We start from the raw sequence: 18243 nt of genomic DNA on the forward strand, positions 1-18243 counted from the left end.
AAAAATCTTAAAATTTTAATAGAAAATAAAAAAGTAATTCTATATATTAATAATATATATCTATTTTTTTTAATAAGAAAGGCGTAGAAGAATAAGATTTTAATAATTATAAACGTTAATTTATTTATCTACGATAACTTAATTAATCTAATTAAAGAGCGTAGCGAATTCGAATTTATAATTAACTATATATATATATTTAAGATTTTTAAGCTTAGCTCTATCTTATTCTTTTATATATATTAATAAAGATCTCTTTTAAGCGAATAAAAGTATTAGCTTAATCGTTAACTTTAACTAGCGACGTAAATTTATACGCTTTAAATCTATTACGATTATAATATTCTAGTCGTATTCTTAAATAAAAGATTATAATTACTAGCGATTACGAACTTTATAATAGAGACGAGAAGATTTAAGAGAGATATAGACTTTAATCGCTAGAGTTATATTATCTATATTATACTAAAGTTTATTAATTTATAAAGTTAATAAAATTATTTAATTCTTTTATTATAGAATTTAATAAGAATTCGATAACTTAAATTATAGTAAAACTATTTATAAATATACTTAAAATATAATTTTCTTTCTTAAATTCATCTTTATACTATATAACTACTTCACCGCTATCAAGTATTCGCTAGAGTACTCTAGCGGCCGATCTAATTAGCTAGCATCCTAGCGCGAAACTGAGAAAAGCGTTCATGAAAAATCTGAGTTGCCTCGGTCGCACCTGTCTTGACAGCTAAAAACACTCATGGAGAACATGTCAAACAGGTTCTCCTTATCCATCGCTAATTCACTACATTAACTACATGTATACGTGTAGTAGGATTGATAATGACTAACACCACGCAGCTAACAATGCTGATAATGAATAACACCGTGCAGCCAACAATGCGCGCCATCCATAAAAGTATCACCTCCCAGCCTACTCACCACTCTCTCCAACGCCTAAGACTTAGTCCGCCCTCCATTTAGGTGACTTGATCTCAAGCTCTAGTAGAGCTATTAGTAGGGAGCTGCTGCAGAGAAGACCACTATAGCATGAAGTCCCTAATTTTGTCTGGAACAGGGCCCCTGATCCTTGCAAACATGTCCTCCGCATTCTTCGCTTGATCTGCCTGTCCGTCCCACAACTTGATGGAAGTCTGTGTTGCACTCAACGTCCACGATCCATCAGCTGCCCCAGGCTGCTTGTGGTCCACGACTAAGTCTCTGGGTGAAAGGATTTGACCTGCTCAATCGCTTGGATCTATTTCTGTCTCAGCGCTAGTGAGGGGTTTCGCAAGATACGAACAAGCATTGTTTCAGACGATGTCGCCCGTGACCCTCATTTTAGATCAATGACCCACAGGAAGGACCCATCTTCCATGTCGGAATGGTAGCCCGGTACGGCCACCAGCGTGTGACTTTTAAGGTCAACGGTCAGATCATCCGAAGGAAGAGTCTTCGCCGGCGGAGATGCCGGAAATCCGGAAATATAATCTGATCCCCTGGAAAACATGTCCTCAAGAATACTTGATCGTTCGGTGAGATTTGCTCCTCCATGTGGGCAAGGGTACCTTTATTAGCGACAGCAGTGGTGTTTGGGAAATGCTTCTGAAGAGTCGAAAGGCCAAAGAAATGATCTCCATGCCCATGGGTTACGTAAAGGCAAGTCAAGTGCCGGTCCGGGAAAAGATTTTCGACCCAGTCGGGCAAAGGTTTGGCCTGTTTTGTTGTGACAAGAGGGTCCACGAGAATGGCTTGATGAGCAGAGGATATAAGCGTGGCGGTGGTGGGAGTCCATAGTTGTGTTATGTTATCGGGGGATTGGAATTGCAGGAACTGCAGGGATTGCAGGAGCTACAAAAACATCGGCGCGCAATGACGAGAGCGCCATTCAAGGGTCTCGGGATTTTGAGTGAGTTGCAAGAGCACGAGTAGACTCTTAGTATCTGGTATAAGAGGCGGGATTGAGTTCTCACGAACAACTTGAGAGTTCGAGTACATATACACCAGCCAAGAAGCCCCACTAAGGCCGAAAATTGCGAGATGCTATCAAGTCGTCCAACTCTTCTACGGAGAATCCTGCGACCAGTCCTGGTAAGACGTAACGCAATTGGATTTCACGGGCTATGAGCGTCTAAGGTCGAGGATAGCCACTCCCAGTGTTACAGGCGCTGTCAAGGAGACTACGAGTGGATATTATGGCCGTGCTCTGAGTTCTACATCATGTATGTGGCAAGTATTTCAAACTTCCAACCTAATGTTACACAGGAAGGATATCAAGCCTTGCAGCTGGTGCAACATCTTCGTCCATGATTCTTCCCTAACAGTTCGTAAACGCACTAGGCGCAAGATTTCAATCCTCCACTTCAACAGGTACAGCTCGATGTGTAACCAGACGTCAACGTCTGCGGACACGACGTCTGCCTGTAATAGACGATCTGGCCACCACCTGTATCAATCAGCACTCAATTCAACATATCGAGGGTTCGAATCTCGCTCACCATTCCAAGTGGTTCCATCGGACCCGACAGCTGCCTGACCATGTGACCAAGGAGGACCTGTCTGGATATCAAAATGCACCGAGCATAACGAACTATCCTTGTAATCATCGCTCGTGCTCCCACACCAATGGTCTCCCGCAGAATAGCAGGAATCGACAATCTGCAGCGTGATCATGGAACCGCTTCCGACGCCATCGTTGTAGGCATTGAAGCCGCTTGTAAAGAGCTCATAGCAGCCACCGCAGGCCTCTCCACAGTTCGGTTGGCCACCGCCGTTGATCTTGCCTTGGAAGAGCTTCTGGTTGACGGCGCCGTTATAGACGCCAGAGCTGCCGCCCCATTCCCAAGAATTCTGTCCACAGTCACAGGAGCTGCCCATCCAGCCATAGTACTATGACAAATTCAGCAATGGTCCACGAAGGTTAATGATTGTCAAAAACTTACCGACGTAGAAGCTATACCGTCCCAACCACCTGGTGCGCTGGTAGAGGTGCAGTCACCTGTGGTAGCAGCCTGTGAATTGCTGCTACCAGATGCTGTATCGGAGTTGGTGTTCGGTGAGGCGCCATTGCCAGTGCCGCTTCCAGAGCTAGTATCACCGGTGGAAGAAGTGGTCGAACTTGAGGAGTCCGTAGCAGTGTCCCCAGGTTGTTGGCATTGCCAAGAGGACTCGGGAGCCCAAGAACCGCCGACTTGCTCACGACATTGTGCATATGCTGTTCCAATCATCAGAAACTCCCATGGTAGATCCTGATGGATCCAACGCCAAGTATCGAATGGAATATATAGATTCTGTACGTACTGTCGTCTTTACAAATACATTCACTTCCTGAGGCGCATGGTAGCGGTCCGTTGATGCCTTGGCTAGGATAGTTGCAAGCCCCCCACAATGGCACCAGTGTAGAGCCTTGACGCCTGGAGACATGTCCGCCTGCTGCTCGGGTACCCTCAGGGTAACCAGTACTCGCGAGGAGCAGGAGCAAGCTAATCGAGTACATGATTGGATGTTGTTGCGGACCTTTCTGGTAATCTTGACGATGTGCCGGCTCAAAAGGTGATCTTAGTCTCCAGCACAGGATAACGCTTCGTTGTTGTGAGAAGCCTGGTTCAGAACCTGGAGGTCGTAAATAGGGACGAGGGGGTCGATATAAGCATATGGAGTTGGAAGATTTGGTAGATGCCGTATGACTCCACGCCCGCTATGAACGCCTGAAACTAGAATGATACATTGATAGCGGCATGATGACTGTTAGCTGACCGACGGCAAGAGGAAGTGTATGCATGTCACCCAGAAGACCATGGAGCCGAGCACGGATTCCTTCACGCTGTGCTAGACTTACCCCCTTAATTGGAGGCCCAGATAACATTCTCTAGGCAGAAGTTCTGAGACGGGTAGAAGGCGGGATACTGGGAGCGTGTGGTACGGTTGGCATGATCCAGGAGATACGAAACAGCAAGAATACAAGCCGCGAAGATTTCCGTATGATCTGCGAACCTGCATATTCGAGTTTCCGATTGACGCTAATATTCTGAGATGCCCAAAATACAGGAAAATACCGATTGAACTGTTCTGTTCCCTCTCCTCAGAGTGAAGGGCATAGATGATCTTCCTCCCTCATCGTGACTTGCCGTAGGTTGGTAGCCTAGCTCCAAGGCGTTTGGGTCCCCATGGCCTTGGTCACAAGCAGTTATTGAGCCAGTAAGAGCGGCATCAGAAGCATATTTGCTGTCTCAGGCTGTCAGACAAGTCATCTCTCCCAGGCTTCTCGTTTCGAAGCAGGGCAAAAGTATCTTTGGGAGTTTTTGCAGACGCCACAGAGTCTCACTCCTATCGACGTGGGATAGCGTGTATTCACAAGGTCTAAGATAACTGTCGCAGAGGATGCTGATGAGACGACAATCTTCCTACAGTTGTGGTTTCGTCCGGGCGGGTCGCATGAAGGCTAAAAAGTCTCGAATATCCTCCGGGCCGCGTGGAGCGTGGGGGGTGATAATTAGTACCCCGAGCACTTAAATCCACGGCCAGGGCTCAATTCCTCCAAAGAATCTTCCATTGTATCTCAAATTAGGGATGGCCTTATCATGGGCTGCCTAAATTGTATTTAACTGCAGGAAATGAACAGGAAATGAAGGAAAGCGCAGGATTTAGCATTGAGAGGGGGTGAATATGCCCTATTCTCTTTTGTCACGGCCTGCAGAACGTTTCGCCGTCCATTTCACTCCCGCACTACATCGCTGCCATGAAGTTCTTCACATGGAGTACTGATCGGCAAGTTGGTAGCTCCGCGGTGTATTCGTATCGCTAAGTCAAACATAAATGAAAGGCTTCACGTTTCATCTCATCAAGGCGGAAAACTAAATGATACCACCACAAGATATTCGCCTCATTGGAATTCAAGACATACAACATAGGGTTATGCGCAATCTCCGTCGCCCATTCTAGATTTTTGACAAAAAGCTGCCGTGCGTCTCCAAGGCCGATTGGACCTGCAGACCGACCAGTCTTTTTTGAATGAGTCCAGACCCCCACTTGCCTGGCGGTATCTCTTTTGTGGCATTATAGTGGTTACATCGATGGTTTCTCTATTGCTAGTTGTTTAAATGAACCTTAGTCCTCAATGTCGATCATGTCTTGCAGGTGCCCTGAAGCGTTAGGGTTGAGCTTAGCTGACCGTTAATCTGAGCTCTGGACGGGGCTTTCAACACCCTTCTCATAAAGCTATCTATGTCTCACGTTCATCCGGCTGGAAGAGCCCTGAAACTGCTCGGTAGTAGAGAAATTGGCCTATGAATCTGAACAGATTCTTCTTCTGTTCATTCAAGAGCATGCTTTGGATTAGTGATATGGTATCTATACACCGGTAGGACTAACACAACACCTTGATTGGCTTGCCAAAATGACATCTTTTCAGACTTTCGATCTTCTACGTGCTATTAAGCCAGGCTTTAAGTCATGCACTGTTGCCCAGAAGGTCTTCCCTCCGACGTGAGCATTTCCTTGGAATTATTGTGTAGAAACTACGAGGCTCCCTGTTTGTCCAAGTGGCTGGGAGAGAAATTTGATTCTTACCGGTAGAAAGAGGTGACAGGTGACGACCGAGTCTATGCGAAAGTCAAAACGCACGACTCCAGGAATACCCATCATCTATCCAAACCAGTCCCACCCTCCCAAAACAGTCTCCCAATCCCCACTCTTCCCAATCCGAGGACAAATATATCAAAGCTCAACTCAACATACTCCCAGTTCTGCATGAACTTCCCGATGCCCAGTAACGCATACCTCCATGTCTCCCATGTCATTTCCTCCCTTGGCCGAACCACCATGTCCACCCTGTCAACATACCGTTCACTATAACGTAGCTCTTGTGTGTCTATTTCATTATCTGGTTGGTGTGCTGCAGCGTCTTCGTAGCCGGCCCCGATGACCATTTGGGTCGCCTCGAAGGTCTCGGAGTTAGTGTCTTTGTTTCTCTTGAGCAATGATTGGGGAACACGATCGACTCTGCAGCAGGGGATGTAACACCAAGGCCACAAGATGATAACGAGAGGATGACTCACAATTGCGTCGCTGAGATAATGACCATAATTGTAGAATGTGATTGTGACATTGGTGCAAGGAACGCGGTAAGAGTAAAGCGAAGGGGGTAGATTACTGCTCGCAAGTCCTTTTAATCACTCGCTGTCTTTTCAGTGATGGCCTTGAACATACTTGGAGGAACCGGGGAGCCAGAGAGTGCAAGGGTATGTGAGATTCGGGTTTAGACTGCGGAATGGAGAAAGCGAGGGTGGTGCAGAAAGCGAAGGTGTGAACGTAAGGAAAGGGACTTGAAGGAGAAGAAGATAGTGAACCCACATCTTGAAAATTTTTGACACAAGAGTATCACCAGAAGTCTTAGAAACAGCACTTTCATGATATACCACACCCGTATCATCCTCGCGCGTATCAAGGTTGTTGGATTTCCATGTAGGGTGCTAAGTATATATCCGATTGCCGCGATAGCATATTGCAGCTCCTATCAGTGATCGTCCCCGGGGAGTGGTCACACTAAGTCGGTCCCTCTTGTTGATAGGGAATTAGACTTAAGGTTAAGTGGGAGGGGCGAAGACCGATGAGCGATTGCGATTTAACCCAGCCTCTAACGGACTCGACCCATTATTGCGTTCACAATCATTTTCCTTCGGCCGAACATATCCCTAGGATCCCCAGCTCTCCCCGACGATTTTTGACTTTTTTCTTTCTCGCCGTTCTTGCCCTCTCCCCTTTTCCCACTCATCCATATCGACTCTAGCTCCCGATCAACCATCAACCTCGCCTGCTCCTCCCTAACATTCTTCCTCTTCCTCATCATAACCACTGGCCCCATCATAATCGTGCCAAAGACACTCTACACCAACCACACAACCACCAAATAACAAGGCCTCTATTTACCCTAATGCTCCACGCTTGACCCAAAGATCATGATCAAGTATTTTTTGTACTGGACCCGGCAGCGAGACGGTCGGGATCCGAGGTATTCTGAAATGCTCCTTTTTTAATCGTTCTCTCGATTCAGAGTCGTCATGGCAAGCCATCGTTGGTAGATCCTCCTCCAAAGACCCGCAACATTGGACGGAATGCGGTCCCAGAATACAAAATAGAGTCTTGTGGTGATGAGAATGTCTTGCACCCACCCAGACAGGGAAGCTACCGCAACGGGAACTATCTTTGCACGTGCAGAACCACACGTGCTACATGCCTAGATATACACCGCTGTATGCTAGGTATGACACAGCAAGACGTACGATTTTACACGACAAATCCGCAAAGTGCGTTGAACATAAAAAGTTTATGGTGTGGAGCTTACACCGATAGTTGCGGAAACCCTGTTTGGGACGAAAGGAGCACGTTCATGATTCACGCTTTTCTTTCTAGAGGTTGCAGAGACCTCCTGTTTGATTGATAGTTATCCAAGGGATTGACCTGCGTTTGTGTTTCGCCGCAAATAGAGCGGGTCATTATCTATTGTCTCCTTCGAGGTCTCTGTGCCTCTAAGAACAACGACTTCAACCCCTTCGCCGGATTCCTGGGCGGTCAAGATCACAGCGAAAGCTTCGCCGTTCGCACTCTGGACGTCAACGCGACAACAGACATGTGTGAGAGATCTAGTACGACTTCCAACCCTCAGACCCCGTCGTGAGTAGTAGAACCGGAGGCAGTTTGATGAACTCCGCATCTCAGGATTGGTTTTCGACTGCGAGGATCTATTATCGTGGAAGTATGGCCCTATGACAGAGAACTGCTCATGTAACCTGATTGGAAGACAGGAGAAGGAGATGTTCGAACGAGATGTTCAACGCAGTGCTTTAAGTTGGTATTGGGAGCAGCTGCGACAGCATCGTGCGAGAATGGCAAGAGAATCTATCATGCTCTTTCAATTGGTAATGAAAGCGCGAGCGTGTCAAATGTATGAGGAGGATTGTTGGGATGAGAGTCAAGGCTGTATCCGGTCTTTTCACACAGAGTCAGCTGTCTTGAGGCCTGTTGCAGTAACGAGCCGAGTGAAGAAGTCTATACACGCCTAGCCAAATATTAACAGCAATCGCGACGCCGTAGTGCTCTATTCAGCACGTCAGCGCCAAAAGCCTGGCCAATTTGTCTCCCTGACCACGCAAGGATTCGCAGCTGTAATGAAGCTCACTGTGCGAGCCTGTGTCTTAGATATGCCTCTCGTCTCGGAGCCACAGTCCATTACTTGGGTCCCCGGCTGAAGGTCCGCGTCGTTTGTGTCTTTCGTGCAAGCTCTGGGTCATTACTAGCGTAGTATATCTCTTCAATCACGTTGTCAGCTCTTTCTGCTTTCGGCGACAAATCATGCCTCAAAGGCCAATCTCTCGCGCCTTCCATGTCCAAATCTTGAGTGGCGGTATCAACGATAGCACGGGTGCCGATCCTGCTCCTATGATCCCAAATCCAGCCTGCGCTGCTATTGACACCACCAAAGCCAGCGCCTGTCTTCATCAGTCTGCTCTCGACGGTAATGCTGAACACCTTTAGTGGCTGTTCGTCATCGATAACACCAGCGTGTTTGTGTTCGACACGCTGAGAGCCGATCTCAAGGAGGAAAGGAAGGTGTCTTCGTAAGAACGGTCGCATGACCATAATACATCCGCAGATTATGGAAAGGTTGGTTTCGACCACACCAAGGGATCTGGGTATGCCGATGATGACGGCGATCCCCGTTCGAAAGGTGTTTAGACCGCGAGCGATGAAGTAGATTCGGACCGCGCTGACGATACATGCTCTGTGGTATGGATGTTAGACCCTTGATTGGTATGCGCTGGCTTTATCAGAGGGCAGTATTTGCGAAAGCCTTACAATGAGCCGATGGCGAAGACACTTCCCATTAGAGCCCTCATGCGGCTACTGACTCTCCACTCCATCAACACTGGTACTGGTAGGAGAAGGACCATGATGTCGATAGCGAAGTTGAAGACACCATTGACAAGAAAGTTGGATATGACGTGACATTCACCCGGTATAACCATATCCCATATCCGCGCAACGGGATGACACTGGAGCAGGAAAGCCAAGCAGGAGGCAACCATGTAGCCAATGGTGATGAAAAAGACAGCGTAGACACTGATACGGATGTTTTTGTTGGGGAGTATCCGCAGGTAGGATACTAGGATGGCGAGTTTTGGGAGGGCGGTTGCTGGGACGTAGAGAAATATTGAAGCTGCCGCCCACTAGGTAGCTGGTGAGCACCTACAGGTGAAACACAGAGACAAAAACGTGCGGCAGAGTCTTACCTTCGAAGAGACAATCAAGGCCTCCTTCGGTATGGCCCATAGGTGCCTTCTAGTCTCGTCCTCTTCCTGTTCTGTTCGACATTGTTAATGATTCGGTCGGTGCGAAACCTATTCTGATACTCACCCAGGCAAATTATGGTCCATGCAGTACTGAATAGCCAAGCAGTGACGAGGATATCTACGCAAAGTAAGCTAAGCACCCTCTGTAGCAGGATATCTCCACCTCACAATCCTCCGAATAAAATGCATTGAGGAGTCGAACCCTGGTGTATACTCGCAGAGCCAAGAAAAAGGTAGAGAGCGTTAGGAATACGGCGCTGACTGGAACGATGCCATCAGAGACGTAATTCGGGCTGGGTGAAACTGCGCCTTCGATCGATTGGTTGGCCTCCATTCCGAGCACTGAGACGGTTATTTGAGAGAGGGACCAAGAATTTAAAAAATGTATTTGTATTCCTATGAGTCTCATCTGGCCTTTCAACACACGTGACGGAAAGGGTGACCGTGCACATAAATGTGACTGACCCAGACGACAGCTGTGAGAGGTTCAGAAGTCTGCGCATCTCGATGCAAACGATCGTGCAGACTTAGAGCTGGCTCGGCAAGGAAGATGCAGGGAAGATGGACATGCGTCCCTGAGCATCGCAGAAGCTTAGGTACGGCAGTTCTCACAACGGGCGTAACCAATTATATCAGAGTTTAATCAACGACTAGCGGCCCTTTAGCGAAGTTTCTTAGTGGAAGGTCTTTCCGAGAATGAAGTCTTCTTACCTGCTGTGAGTGTCACAGTCGATCACGTCGGCTGAGCTCATGGAAACTGGTCACGAGCAGCCCTAGGAGCGGACCCAGCTATGTCTAGTGACGCAGCTCGCCTCTTTAGGCGCCTAGGAATCCTTCGAAAATCTTAGAGCTATTGCTTCGGAGATCCGCCATTGGTGGATTTATGGTCCCTTGCGGGATCTTGCAGAAATGGGACCCTATTTGGCCACGGTGCTGCAGAAGAATATTTCCGAAGTTTTCTGTTAATTCGATCGCTTTGTAGGCGTTTGGGGGAGCGGAGATCACGGGAAAGTTGATAGTTGAAGGTTGGACGGGTACAAATCATAAGAAGGACTGAACGTGGTCTTAATTCGCCCCAGATCCCCACTGCTCTACCAAGCTCAAGCACTCACTTCTGTGACTCAAAATGCTCAGCTCTGAGTCTAAGGTAGGCACTTGATACATATACCCTTGATGATGGCGTGTTTGCTTGTTTGCCCGTTTGCTCCTACGTGTCGGACCCGTTCGTTGGCATTCCGATTAAGCCACGCCCACGGAGCTGGCCACAAATCTGGGGGTATTTCTTGTCGATCTCGGGACCTTGCAGAGTCGCATTTTGAGCGGATTTCCCGCATTTGCGGGGTCCTGCAGAGACACATACTGATTTAGTAGTCAGCGCCAACTGCGACGGGTGCTAGGAGAAGAATCATCCAGGAATTGCAGGGCCGATTCGTTGCTAATGGGTGTTGACTGGACAAGATGCGCTGAAATTATCAGGTAGTGAGCTGCAATTGCGTTGTATGCAGAGACGCACAGAATCCTCAAGCTAATGTGCGGGGTAACGGCACTCGAATTTCACGCGGTGAGGTCTTCTCCGTACGGTCCAATACATTGAGCTTATTCCATATCAGGTCAATTTCGAAGCATCGGCTGGGTTGGCGATCGCAGCAATGCTTTCCCATCCCGTCTCCCACAATTGTTACGCTATCAGGCCAGGCCTGTCCACGTTCACTTCCCAGCATTCCTCGGTTTGAAGCCTCCAGAGACGAGGCCCCAAGCAATTGGACTCGGGTCGAGTTTCTTTCAAGCAGCTTTAACTTTTCGAGGCCCGTGGCTCCATATACGCCCGGCGGATCTTAATTTTGAAAGGCAGAGTTATTGTATTAGAAACCTTCAGAGCCTCCACTTTACGCAAGAACGTGGCCAGCTGATTCATGGAGCTGATTGGCCAGGTTGCGGATTTGTGCATCAAGATGGGTGCCGTTCCAAGCCATGTCGAGCAGGAACATTATCTCATTCTCGCCATAGCTGTCAAGGCCCAGTATATTCCCACCACATTCCAAGCTCTGCTGAGTAAAAATCCTCGTTGAAGGGAAGCATAGTAGAAGGAGGCATTCATCTTGTAGAAGTCCATTCTTCTTGTAAAAAATCAAATCGTCACCTATGATCTTGGCGACAACTCCCGAGAGTGTCAGAGATTGTGAGAGTAACATAGAAATGAGTGCGGCCTGTCGTGTCTTTAGCGAACTTACATTCACAAGGTTGTGGGAGTTGACCACGCCCTACTCGCAAGGGATCCAAACCTAAGACACAGACTGCCGTGGTGCGCTGGACAAGTTTTTCCTACCCAGGAATGCCAACTCGTCCACGGAGCAAACGTTGGAGGGATGGAGAAACCCTGCAGCTTGCTCACAAATGAATGTTGCTCAGAGCCAAATCGGTGGTGCGGGATCATCACCTCAAAATGCATCGAGTGCCTCGAGAAATCAAGCAAGACATCCAGGCTGGCTCTGGCCACAGTCACAGCTACATCATTGTGGATGAATTTGTATACAACTCTTTCATCGTCAGACCGAGTGCTACTTATGCCCCACAGGAAGCCCCAACTAGACCCTCTGGCCAAAATATTCCATAAACTCTTTAGCCTCTCCTTCCAAAAATTCTTTCATCTTAATCCCGGCGTTCAGTCCTTCAAGATCATCTCGCAGATCAAATGTTTTAGTAGGTGCAATCGCCAGAGCTCGGCCTACCACTCCATGTCAGCAGCAGAATACCCAGAATCACAGTTTGGTTCAACCGTAGAGGGTCTGGTCCGCTGCACATCTGATGACAGCCTTGGCCACATCATCGGCATCACCAACAGGGAATCCGAATTTCCTACACATATCCGCAAAATCTTTCGACATCGGAGTATCCATGATCCAGGGCGCAATCAGGTTTATCCGGTAGCCCAGATCCTCCATCTTGGATCTTATTGAACGGAACAAGCCTCTAATAGCCCACTTAGACGCGGTGTAGTCGACATTTTCAAGTTCGAGATAGCCTGCCAACGAGCTTATGACCACAAGAGCCTTTCGGAAGTCCGGCGCCGCTTTGGTTTCGGATGAGGGAGGCAGTGCAAAGTAATGCTGCGCCAGCTTGCTGGTGTAGTGTACACCTTTAGCGTTCACATCGAGATTGAGACCAACGCTCCGTGGCTGTGGCGGATCTTTTTCCAAAGATGGCGGTTCTTCGTCTTGTGTTATGAATGCCTGACCTGGCACTCCAGCGGCAGCGACCACCACGTCGATACTCCTACCGTTCGAAAATTCTATTGCACTCTTGAAAGCATTCACTTGAGACTGCCAGTCTGTCACATCGGTAGATGCATAATTGAGGCTGTTTCATCTTAGAGCAGCTTCAATGTCGAGAGCTCCAAAAGTGACCAGTGGACTAACTGTAATCCCTTCGTGCTCGATGCTGCAACAAATTCTTTGGCTAATTCTTCATTGATATCCGCGATCGTGACACAAGCTCTAACACATGTTGGCTCTGCTTGACGTTCAGGTATGCTCAATCTCAAGTCTTACCCATTCTCTGCAAGGCTGGTGGCGATCAAAGCCCCCAAGCCTGATGCTCCGCCCGTTACAAGTGCAGATTTGTTCCTCAAGATAGAGAGATCTAAAGTCTTGGATAAATCAGCGACAGGCGTCATGATGGCACTCAATGAAAAACAGTAGAATGGAGAAACGAAGAGGAAAGCCTTGGCTTTGGCTTTGGCTTTTCTTTGGCTTGGCACTGGACGACTACGACTGATGCGGTTACCGTGCTTATCGGCAATTAACCTTCACCTTAACCTTAATGAACCTGGTGCATTCCGGCGCCGGCTTTTTCCGTGCGGGGAATTCTTCAATGCTGTATTTAAACCGAAAGCCTTCCCAAATGCATCGGATGGCACATGAATTGCCATGACAAGAACAACAAACCTCAGCGAAGAGGAAGAAGCAGAGGAGGAGCCTTTGCTTGTAGAGGAAGAGCAGCAGTGTGATCACCCTGATCATTATGAAGGACCCTGCGCCCCAAATCCTTACGCAGATTTGCCCGTTTACACAACCATCCATCGCGTTCGGCACGAGGTCATCAACAGCATTGACGACCCCTACAGCATCGAGCAACTCAGGGCACCAAGGATCAATGTTGCCATCGTAAGACCTCTGGTCAACCGTCTCTGGGACGAGAAAGATGTCTCCATCATCTACTGTCTGCTTGTCAATAAGCTGCAGTTCCTTCGGGAACAAGCCTTCGAGGCGCATCAAACCATCAATACCACTCGAGCGTCTCTTTGCGAGTTGGTAGCTCTGAAGTTACTCAGGCGTTTCGACGAAGAGAATCCAGAACGCGATGGTCTGCTCCTACTTGCGAACATACTAGTGGCCGGATTTGAACCATTTCAAAACGCACCGCAAGAGATCAAACGCGTCCATAGCTATGCTACCTCGTGGAATGTTCAACAGCGAGGACACAGAATTGGGAAATCGACAGTCTTGGAAATCGCTATCGTCTCGGAAAGTAAGATTTTCTTGAGCGCGCCGGCATGTCAAAAGGTCATGGAGGCAATCTACCTTGGGCGCGTTGTCTACACGCCCTCATCTTTCATTGATATAATACCGGACCATTACAAGTATAAGCCGATCACGTTGTACCACCCTAAAAAGGCGCCAAGGCTCAATCAATATAGGCTCATGGTCCCCCGGACAAGGAACGCTCTCGACATCTGCCAGTTTCTGACCCTACTGATACTGTACATACTTACTATGCAGCACCGTCAGAGCGATAAGTTCACTACGTATGAGCTTGTGTTCTGCGTGTACGCTACGGGCTGGGCACTGGACGAAGTCGCTTCCATTCTAGAGCACGGATGGCAGTGTTATACGCAGAACCTTTGGGCGTTCTTAGATTTCATGTTCATTGTCATCTACGTCGTCTACCTTGTTCTTCGGATACACAGCTTGGCAACAGGCGACATTCGCTCCGGTATTCCAGCACTCGATATCTTGTCGGCAGGGGCACCTGTGCTGATACCGCGCTTGGCCTTCAACCTGCTTTCGGAGAACATGCTTTTTGTCTCTCTACGAGCCATGATGGCCGATTTCACAGTTCTTACCTTGCTGGCTGTGTGGTGCTTTGCTGGATTTCTTCTTAGCATGATGTGGCTTGGCGAGGGTGATCATCCGCCGATCACCATTTCCAAATGGATGTTGTGGGTCTGGTTCGGCCTCGATGGGACCGGGATTCAAAGATCAGTCGACTTCCACTGGCTTATTGGCCCGATCCTGATGGTCACGTTTGCCTTCTTGGGCAATACTCTCTTTCTTACCATCCTCGTATCGATGCTCAGCAGCACTTTCTCCAAGATCGCATCCAACGCGACAGCCGAGATCCAATTTAGAAGAGCAGTCCTCACTTTTGAAGGAGTCAAGAGCGATGCAATCTTTGCTTACCAGCCCCCTTTCAATATTCTGGCACTCTGCCTCCTGCTACCACTCAAGATGGTCCTTACTCCGCGCTGGTTCCACAAGATCAACGTTGCAGCTGTGCGAACAGTCAATGCTCCGCTTCTACTGCTCCTGAGCGTGTACGAACGCAGGCGTCTGTGGAGCACGAAGCCCTCGAAAATTAAGACCAAGATTAGTTTTTGGGACTTCTCACGATTCTCGGTGCACGCAGACATACAAGCAGTGTTTGACTCTGACCCGCCTCAGTCGGTCTTGGACGAGATATCTGAAGCCGAAGAGAATCCTCGGCCTGGAAGTCTTGCGGTTCCGTCTATCAGCCTTAACGGCAAAACAGAAAATAGATCAGAAGGCCACCGCACAATCCCAACGAAGACAGCGAAGCGGAAGGATTCGATGGCGGCGATGGATGGCTTGGGAGAATGGCTACACGGACACGATAACAATGGATTGACAGGCAGACTAGACGCTCTCGAAAATGCTACGAGACGGATTGAGTATATGGTAAAGAAAATCAGCCAGGATTTGGGAGGTGACAGTAGTGATAGTGAGACCATTTCGAGAGCTCCAACAGCCCAGGACATCAACCGGGACGAGGAGGACATATGAGCGATCAAAGAAATAAAGCGAATGTGGAAACTGCTATATTGTCAATTTGCACGGCTTGATTTGACCAGTATTCGTATGTTGACAAGTGGAGCCCAATTTACACCCCACGCGCACCCACACCGAGAAACGCCAAGAAGCTACCGACAAGGAGGTTTCCATTCATCTCACAGAGCCTTCTCTTCTTTTCTTGATGAATCATGCTTCTCTTTTAATATTGTTCCGGCATAGCACATGGAATGTGGTCGTATGTATTTAGATAAGAGGAGCATCGTTGAGCAACAATGCGGATTGAACGTCAAAGTTACGCGCATCCATGACAGGAACCGGCCGCTTTTTGTCTGCATGTTCAGGTCGATCAAGCCAATCATGTAAAGCGTACATTAACCGTTCTCTTGCGAGAACAACACCAGGAGAGAAATGTCCATCTCCCGAAGCTCACATGGCACCTCCCACGCCACTCACCGAGTTGGCAGAGGATCACCGATACCCGCTCTATACTAGAGTATCTCACTCAAATCCAATTCGACCTTCGAACTACGAGACCCTTCCTGCTCCGATAACGCCCTTCGAACACCCTTCTGCGGACCCTGAAACATCGCATCAGGGCAGAATTTTATTGTAGCGTAAGCGCTGCGCCAATTGCGAACCTGCGCTTATATTGTGTACGCTCTTCGCTGTGCCCGTGGGCTCACAATGGCAAAATATTCGACAATGGTAGTCCTAGCTCGTATTCGACGCAACCATATCGTACCCACTCTGCCGGGTTGCCGCATCCCACGAAAATTCCCCCGTTGGCTTGATCGAGTTTCCGTCCTCGCTCCTAACCCTACGTTAGACTGGCCGCGATCGGGTTCCTGGTGTATGATACTCCACCCAATCCATATGCCCACGTGGCGGTGGGTCAGATCCTGCATTCAGCTTCAATTTCCCAACCTGTTTGAACCTTGTAGGAATGAAGAGATTGTAGCCCACTCTTGTGGAACAAACCATAGATGGATGAGCGGTAAGCCAACGGAAGTCTAGGTAAGAGCCACTGAGATGCGTCAGTGCCGTCAGCTTGTATAAAGTCAGCCTCGAGCAACTTTATCTTATCATTCAAGCAACGCAGTCATTGCCTTCAGGTAAAGTATCTATACACCTTCGTTTTGCTCTCAACCCTCTTCTACCGTCAGACTCTCAACGAACCACCTTCTCTATTACGCCTGTTCAAGTTCACCAACTTGCTGCAAATTTTGCTCCTAGCCAGACACTACACCGCCTAAAGCGATGCTCAGATCGTGGCTGCTTCTGCTCTACGCCACCCTTACCTGCATTTTGACATCGGATGCTTCCCCTGTGACATCATCGACATATCCAATCTTATCCAAAGGAAATGTCGGCAACTGTACGGATCTCAGACAAAACCTCACGCAGACATGCTGGGAGGAGCTGGGAATGGCAACTTTTTTGACTGATTGGTGGCAAACCAATCAAGCAGCATGTAGCGGTGCAAACACCAGTTTCGTGTCATGCTATCAGCAGTCAGTCGGAGTGGAAGAACAGCAGTGCGACTCCACGGGACCGAACATGTGCGACTATCCCGAAAACTTCACTGGGTACACCCCGCAACAAGCTTATACCCTCTACACGATCTTCGCTATATGGCAATGGTTCGAATCCATCTACGAAGCGATCGAGAACGCAGATCTGTCTGCCAGCGGCCCCGTGGGCAAGATTGTCAAAACCATCAACCCGGAAGTGCAGCAGGAACAATCTCTCGGGGACTTCCTGCAAGCACTGACAGCTTTCGCGCCTTTGCTTACCCTGCCCGCCGAACTTGGGAAGGTTGTTACATCCGTCACCGAGACAGCCATGCGGCAATCGCCGGGGTTACTCAAACAGCTCAATCCCACAGGGACGCTTGACTCGGAGGTAGTCCAAATCAGCAACATCTACGACGGTCTCAGCACCATCAAGACGACATACCAGCAGAATATCTCCAACGCGCTCGCTCTGGTCCAACAAGACTTTACAAGCTTCAATCTCTTCGCAGCCAATGGTTCTTTCATCGCACCCCGCGCTTCCTTGGAAGCCGAAACCACAAACCTGACAAAGGCCCTCGAAACGTACATTGTGTCGTCCTGTTTGACGGCGAGCAACATCATCATCACTCTGGCGCGGGAGACGAACCCGCAGGAGCTGGCCAGCAACGGGTCCATGACCACCACGGACCTCATCCAATGTGGCTCATACGACCAATACGGCGTCTGCAGCGCCTGGTGGTACGACCCGGACACCAACGCAGCCTTCGGCTTGTCATCTCTCCGCAACATGGAGATCAACTACTACGATCTGATGGAAACCCTCTTCTCGAACGGCTGGACCACGGGCGCCGATTTGTTCCTCGGCGCCAAAGCCTGCGCCGATTACGTGGCCGTGTACGGAGGCGCGAACGATCCGACCTTGGACCCGGTCACCTTGGTCCCGCGATGCATCAGTAATGTGCAGGTCTGCGTCTGGGACCAGTCGTGCGCACCGCTGGACAAGGATTGCGCATTTACCGGTGAGTATGGGTGGAACTTGTGCAAGCCACAGTATGGCTATGAGGCAGACGACTGCGGAGGGAATGGGATTCCAAGTGAGGACGTGCCCGCGGCGTACTTGGGGCCTTTGACCACGACAACGGCCGAAGAGGGAGGCTCTGATCTGATTGTTTGTCATGGAAACACTTGAACAACCGTAGCAAATTGTCTTGTTGTTTCTTTATACCAAACATGGAGTGTCAAATAATGACATATCGAGACTCCGTGTGCATCCATCCATAGCTTTGACCTTTC

At 48.8% G+C, this 18243-nt stretch overlaps 6 protein-coding genes across 6 annotated transcripts; 2 read left to right on the top strand and 4 right to left on the bottom strand.

The window, feature by feature from the left end:
* Positions 1-2451: 2451 nt before the first annotated feature.
* HO173_011017 (uncharacterized protein) lies at positions 2452-3496 on the bottom strand (the record flags this gene model as incomplete). The annotated part of the gene is made up of 3 exons (XM_037312902.1): positions 2452-2889; positions 2943-3214; positions 3301-3496. The coding sequence occupies 3 exons, from the start codon at positions 3494-3496 to the stop codon at positions 2452-2454; spliced, it is 906 nt and encodes a 301-aa protein (XP_037160134.1).
* A 2143-nt stretch (positions 3497-5639) lies between these two features.
* On the bottom strand, positions 5640-6082 carry HO173_011018 (uncharacterized protein; the record flags this gene model as incomplete). Its single annotated transcript, XM_037312903.1, has 2 exons — positions 5640-6000; positions 6057-6082. 2 exons carry the CDS (start codon positions 6080-6082, stop codon positions 5640-5642), a joined length of 387 nt encoding a protein of 128 aa, XP_037160135.1.
* Positions 6083-8226: 2144 nt separating this feature from the next.
* On the bottom strand, positions 8227-9681 carry HO173_011019 (uncharacterized protein; the record flags this gene model as incomplete). The annotated part of the gene is made up of 5 exons (XM_037312904.1): positions 8227-8779; positions 8854-9224; positions 9288-9358; positions 9412-9465; positions 9516-9681. The coding sequence occupies 5 exons, from the start codon at positions 9679-9681 to the stop codon at positions 8227-8229; spliced, it is 1215 nt and encodes a 404-aa protein (XP_037160136.1).
* A 2251-nt stretch (positions 9682-11932) lies between these two features.
* On the bottom strand, positions 11933-13020 carry HO173_011020 (uncharacterized protein; the record flags this gene model as incomplete). The annotated part of the gene is made up of 4 exons (XM_037312905.1): positions 11933-12072; positions 12124-12704; positions 12764-12841; positions 12896-13020. 4 exons carry the CDS (start codon positions 13018-13020, stop codon positions 11933-11935), a joined length of 924 nt encoding a protein of 307 aa, XP_037160137.1.
* Positions 13021-13273: 253 nt separating this feature from the next.
* HO173_011021 (uncharacterized protein) lies at positions 13274-15427 on the top strand (the record flags this gene model as incomplete). Its single annotated transcript, XM_037312906.1, has 1 exon — positions 13274-15427. One exon carries the CDS (start codon positions 13274-13276, stop codon positions 15425-15427), a length of 2154 nt encoding a protein of 717 aa, XP_037160138.1.
* A 1266-nt stretch (positions 15428-16693) lies between these two features.
* Positions 16694-18139, top strand: HO173_011022 (uncharacterized protein; the record flags this gene model as incomplete). The annotated part of the gene is made up of 1 exon (XM_037312907.1): positions 16694-18139. One exon carries the CDS (start codon positions 16694-16696, stop codon positions 18137-18139), a length of 1446 nt encoding a protein of 481 aa, XP_037160139.1.
* Positions 18140-18243: the final 104 nt, after the last annotated feature.

The sequence above is a fragment of the Letharia columbiana genome, assembly GCF_014066305.1.
Source record: "Letharia columbiana isolate WasteWater2 chromosome Unknown Sc0000055_s1, whole genome shotgun sequence".
Lineage (NCBI taxonomy): Eukaryota > Fungi > Ascomycota > Lecanoromycetes > Lecanorales > Parmeliaceae > Letharia > Letharia columbiana.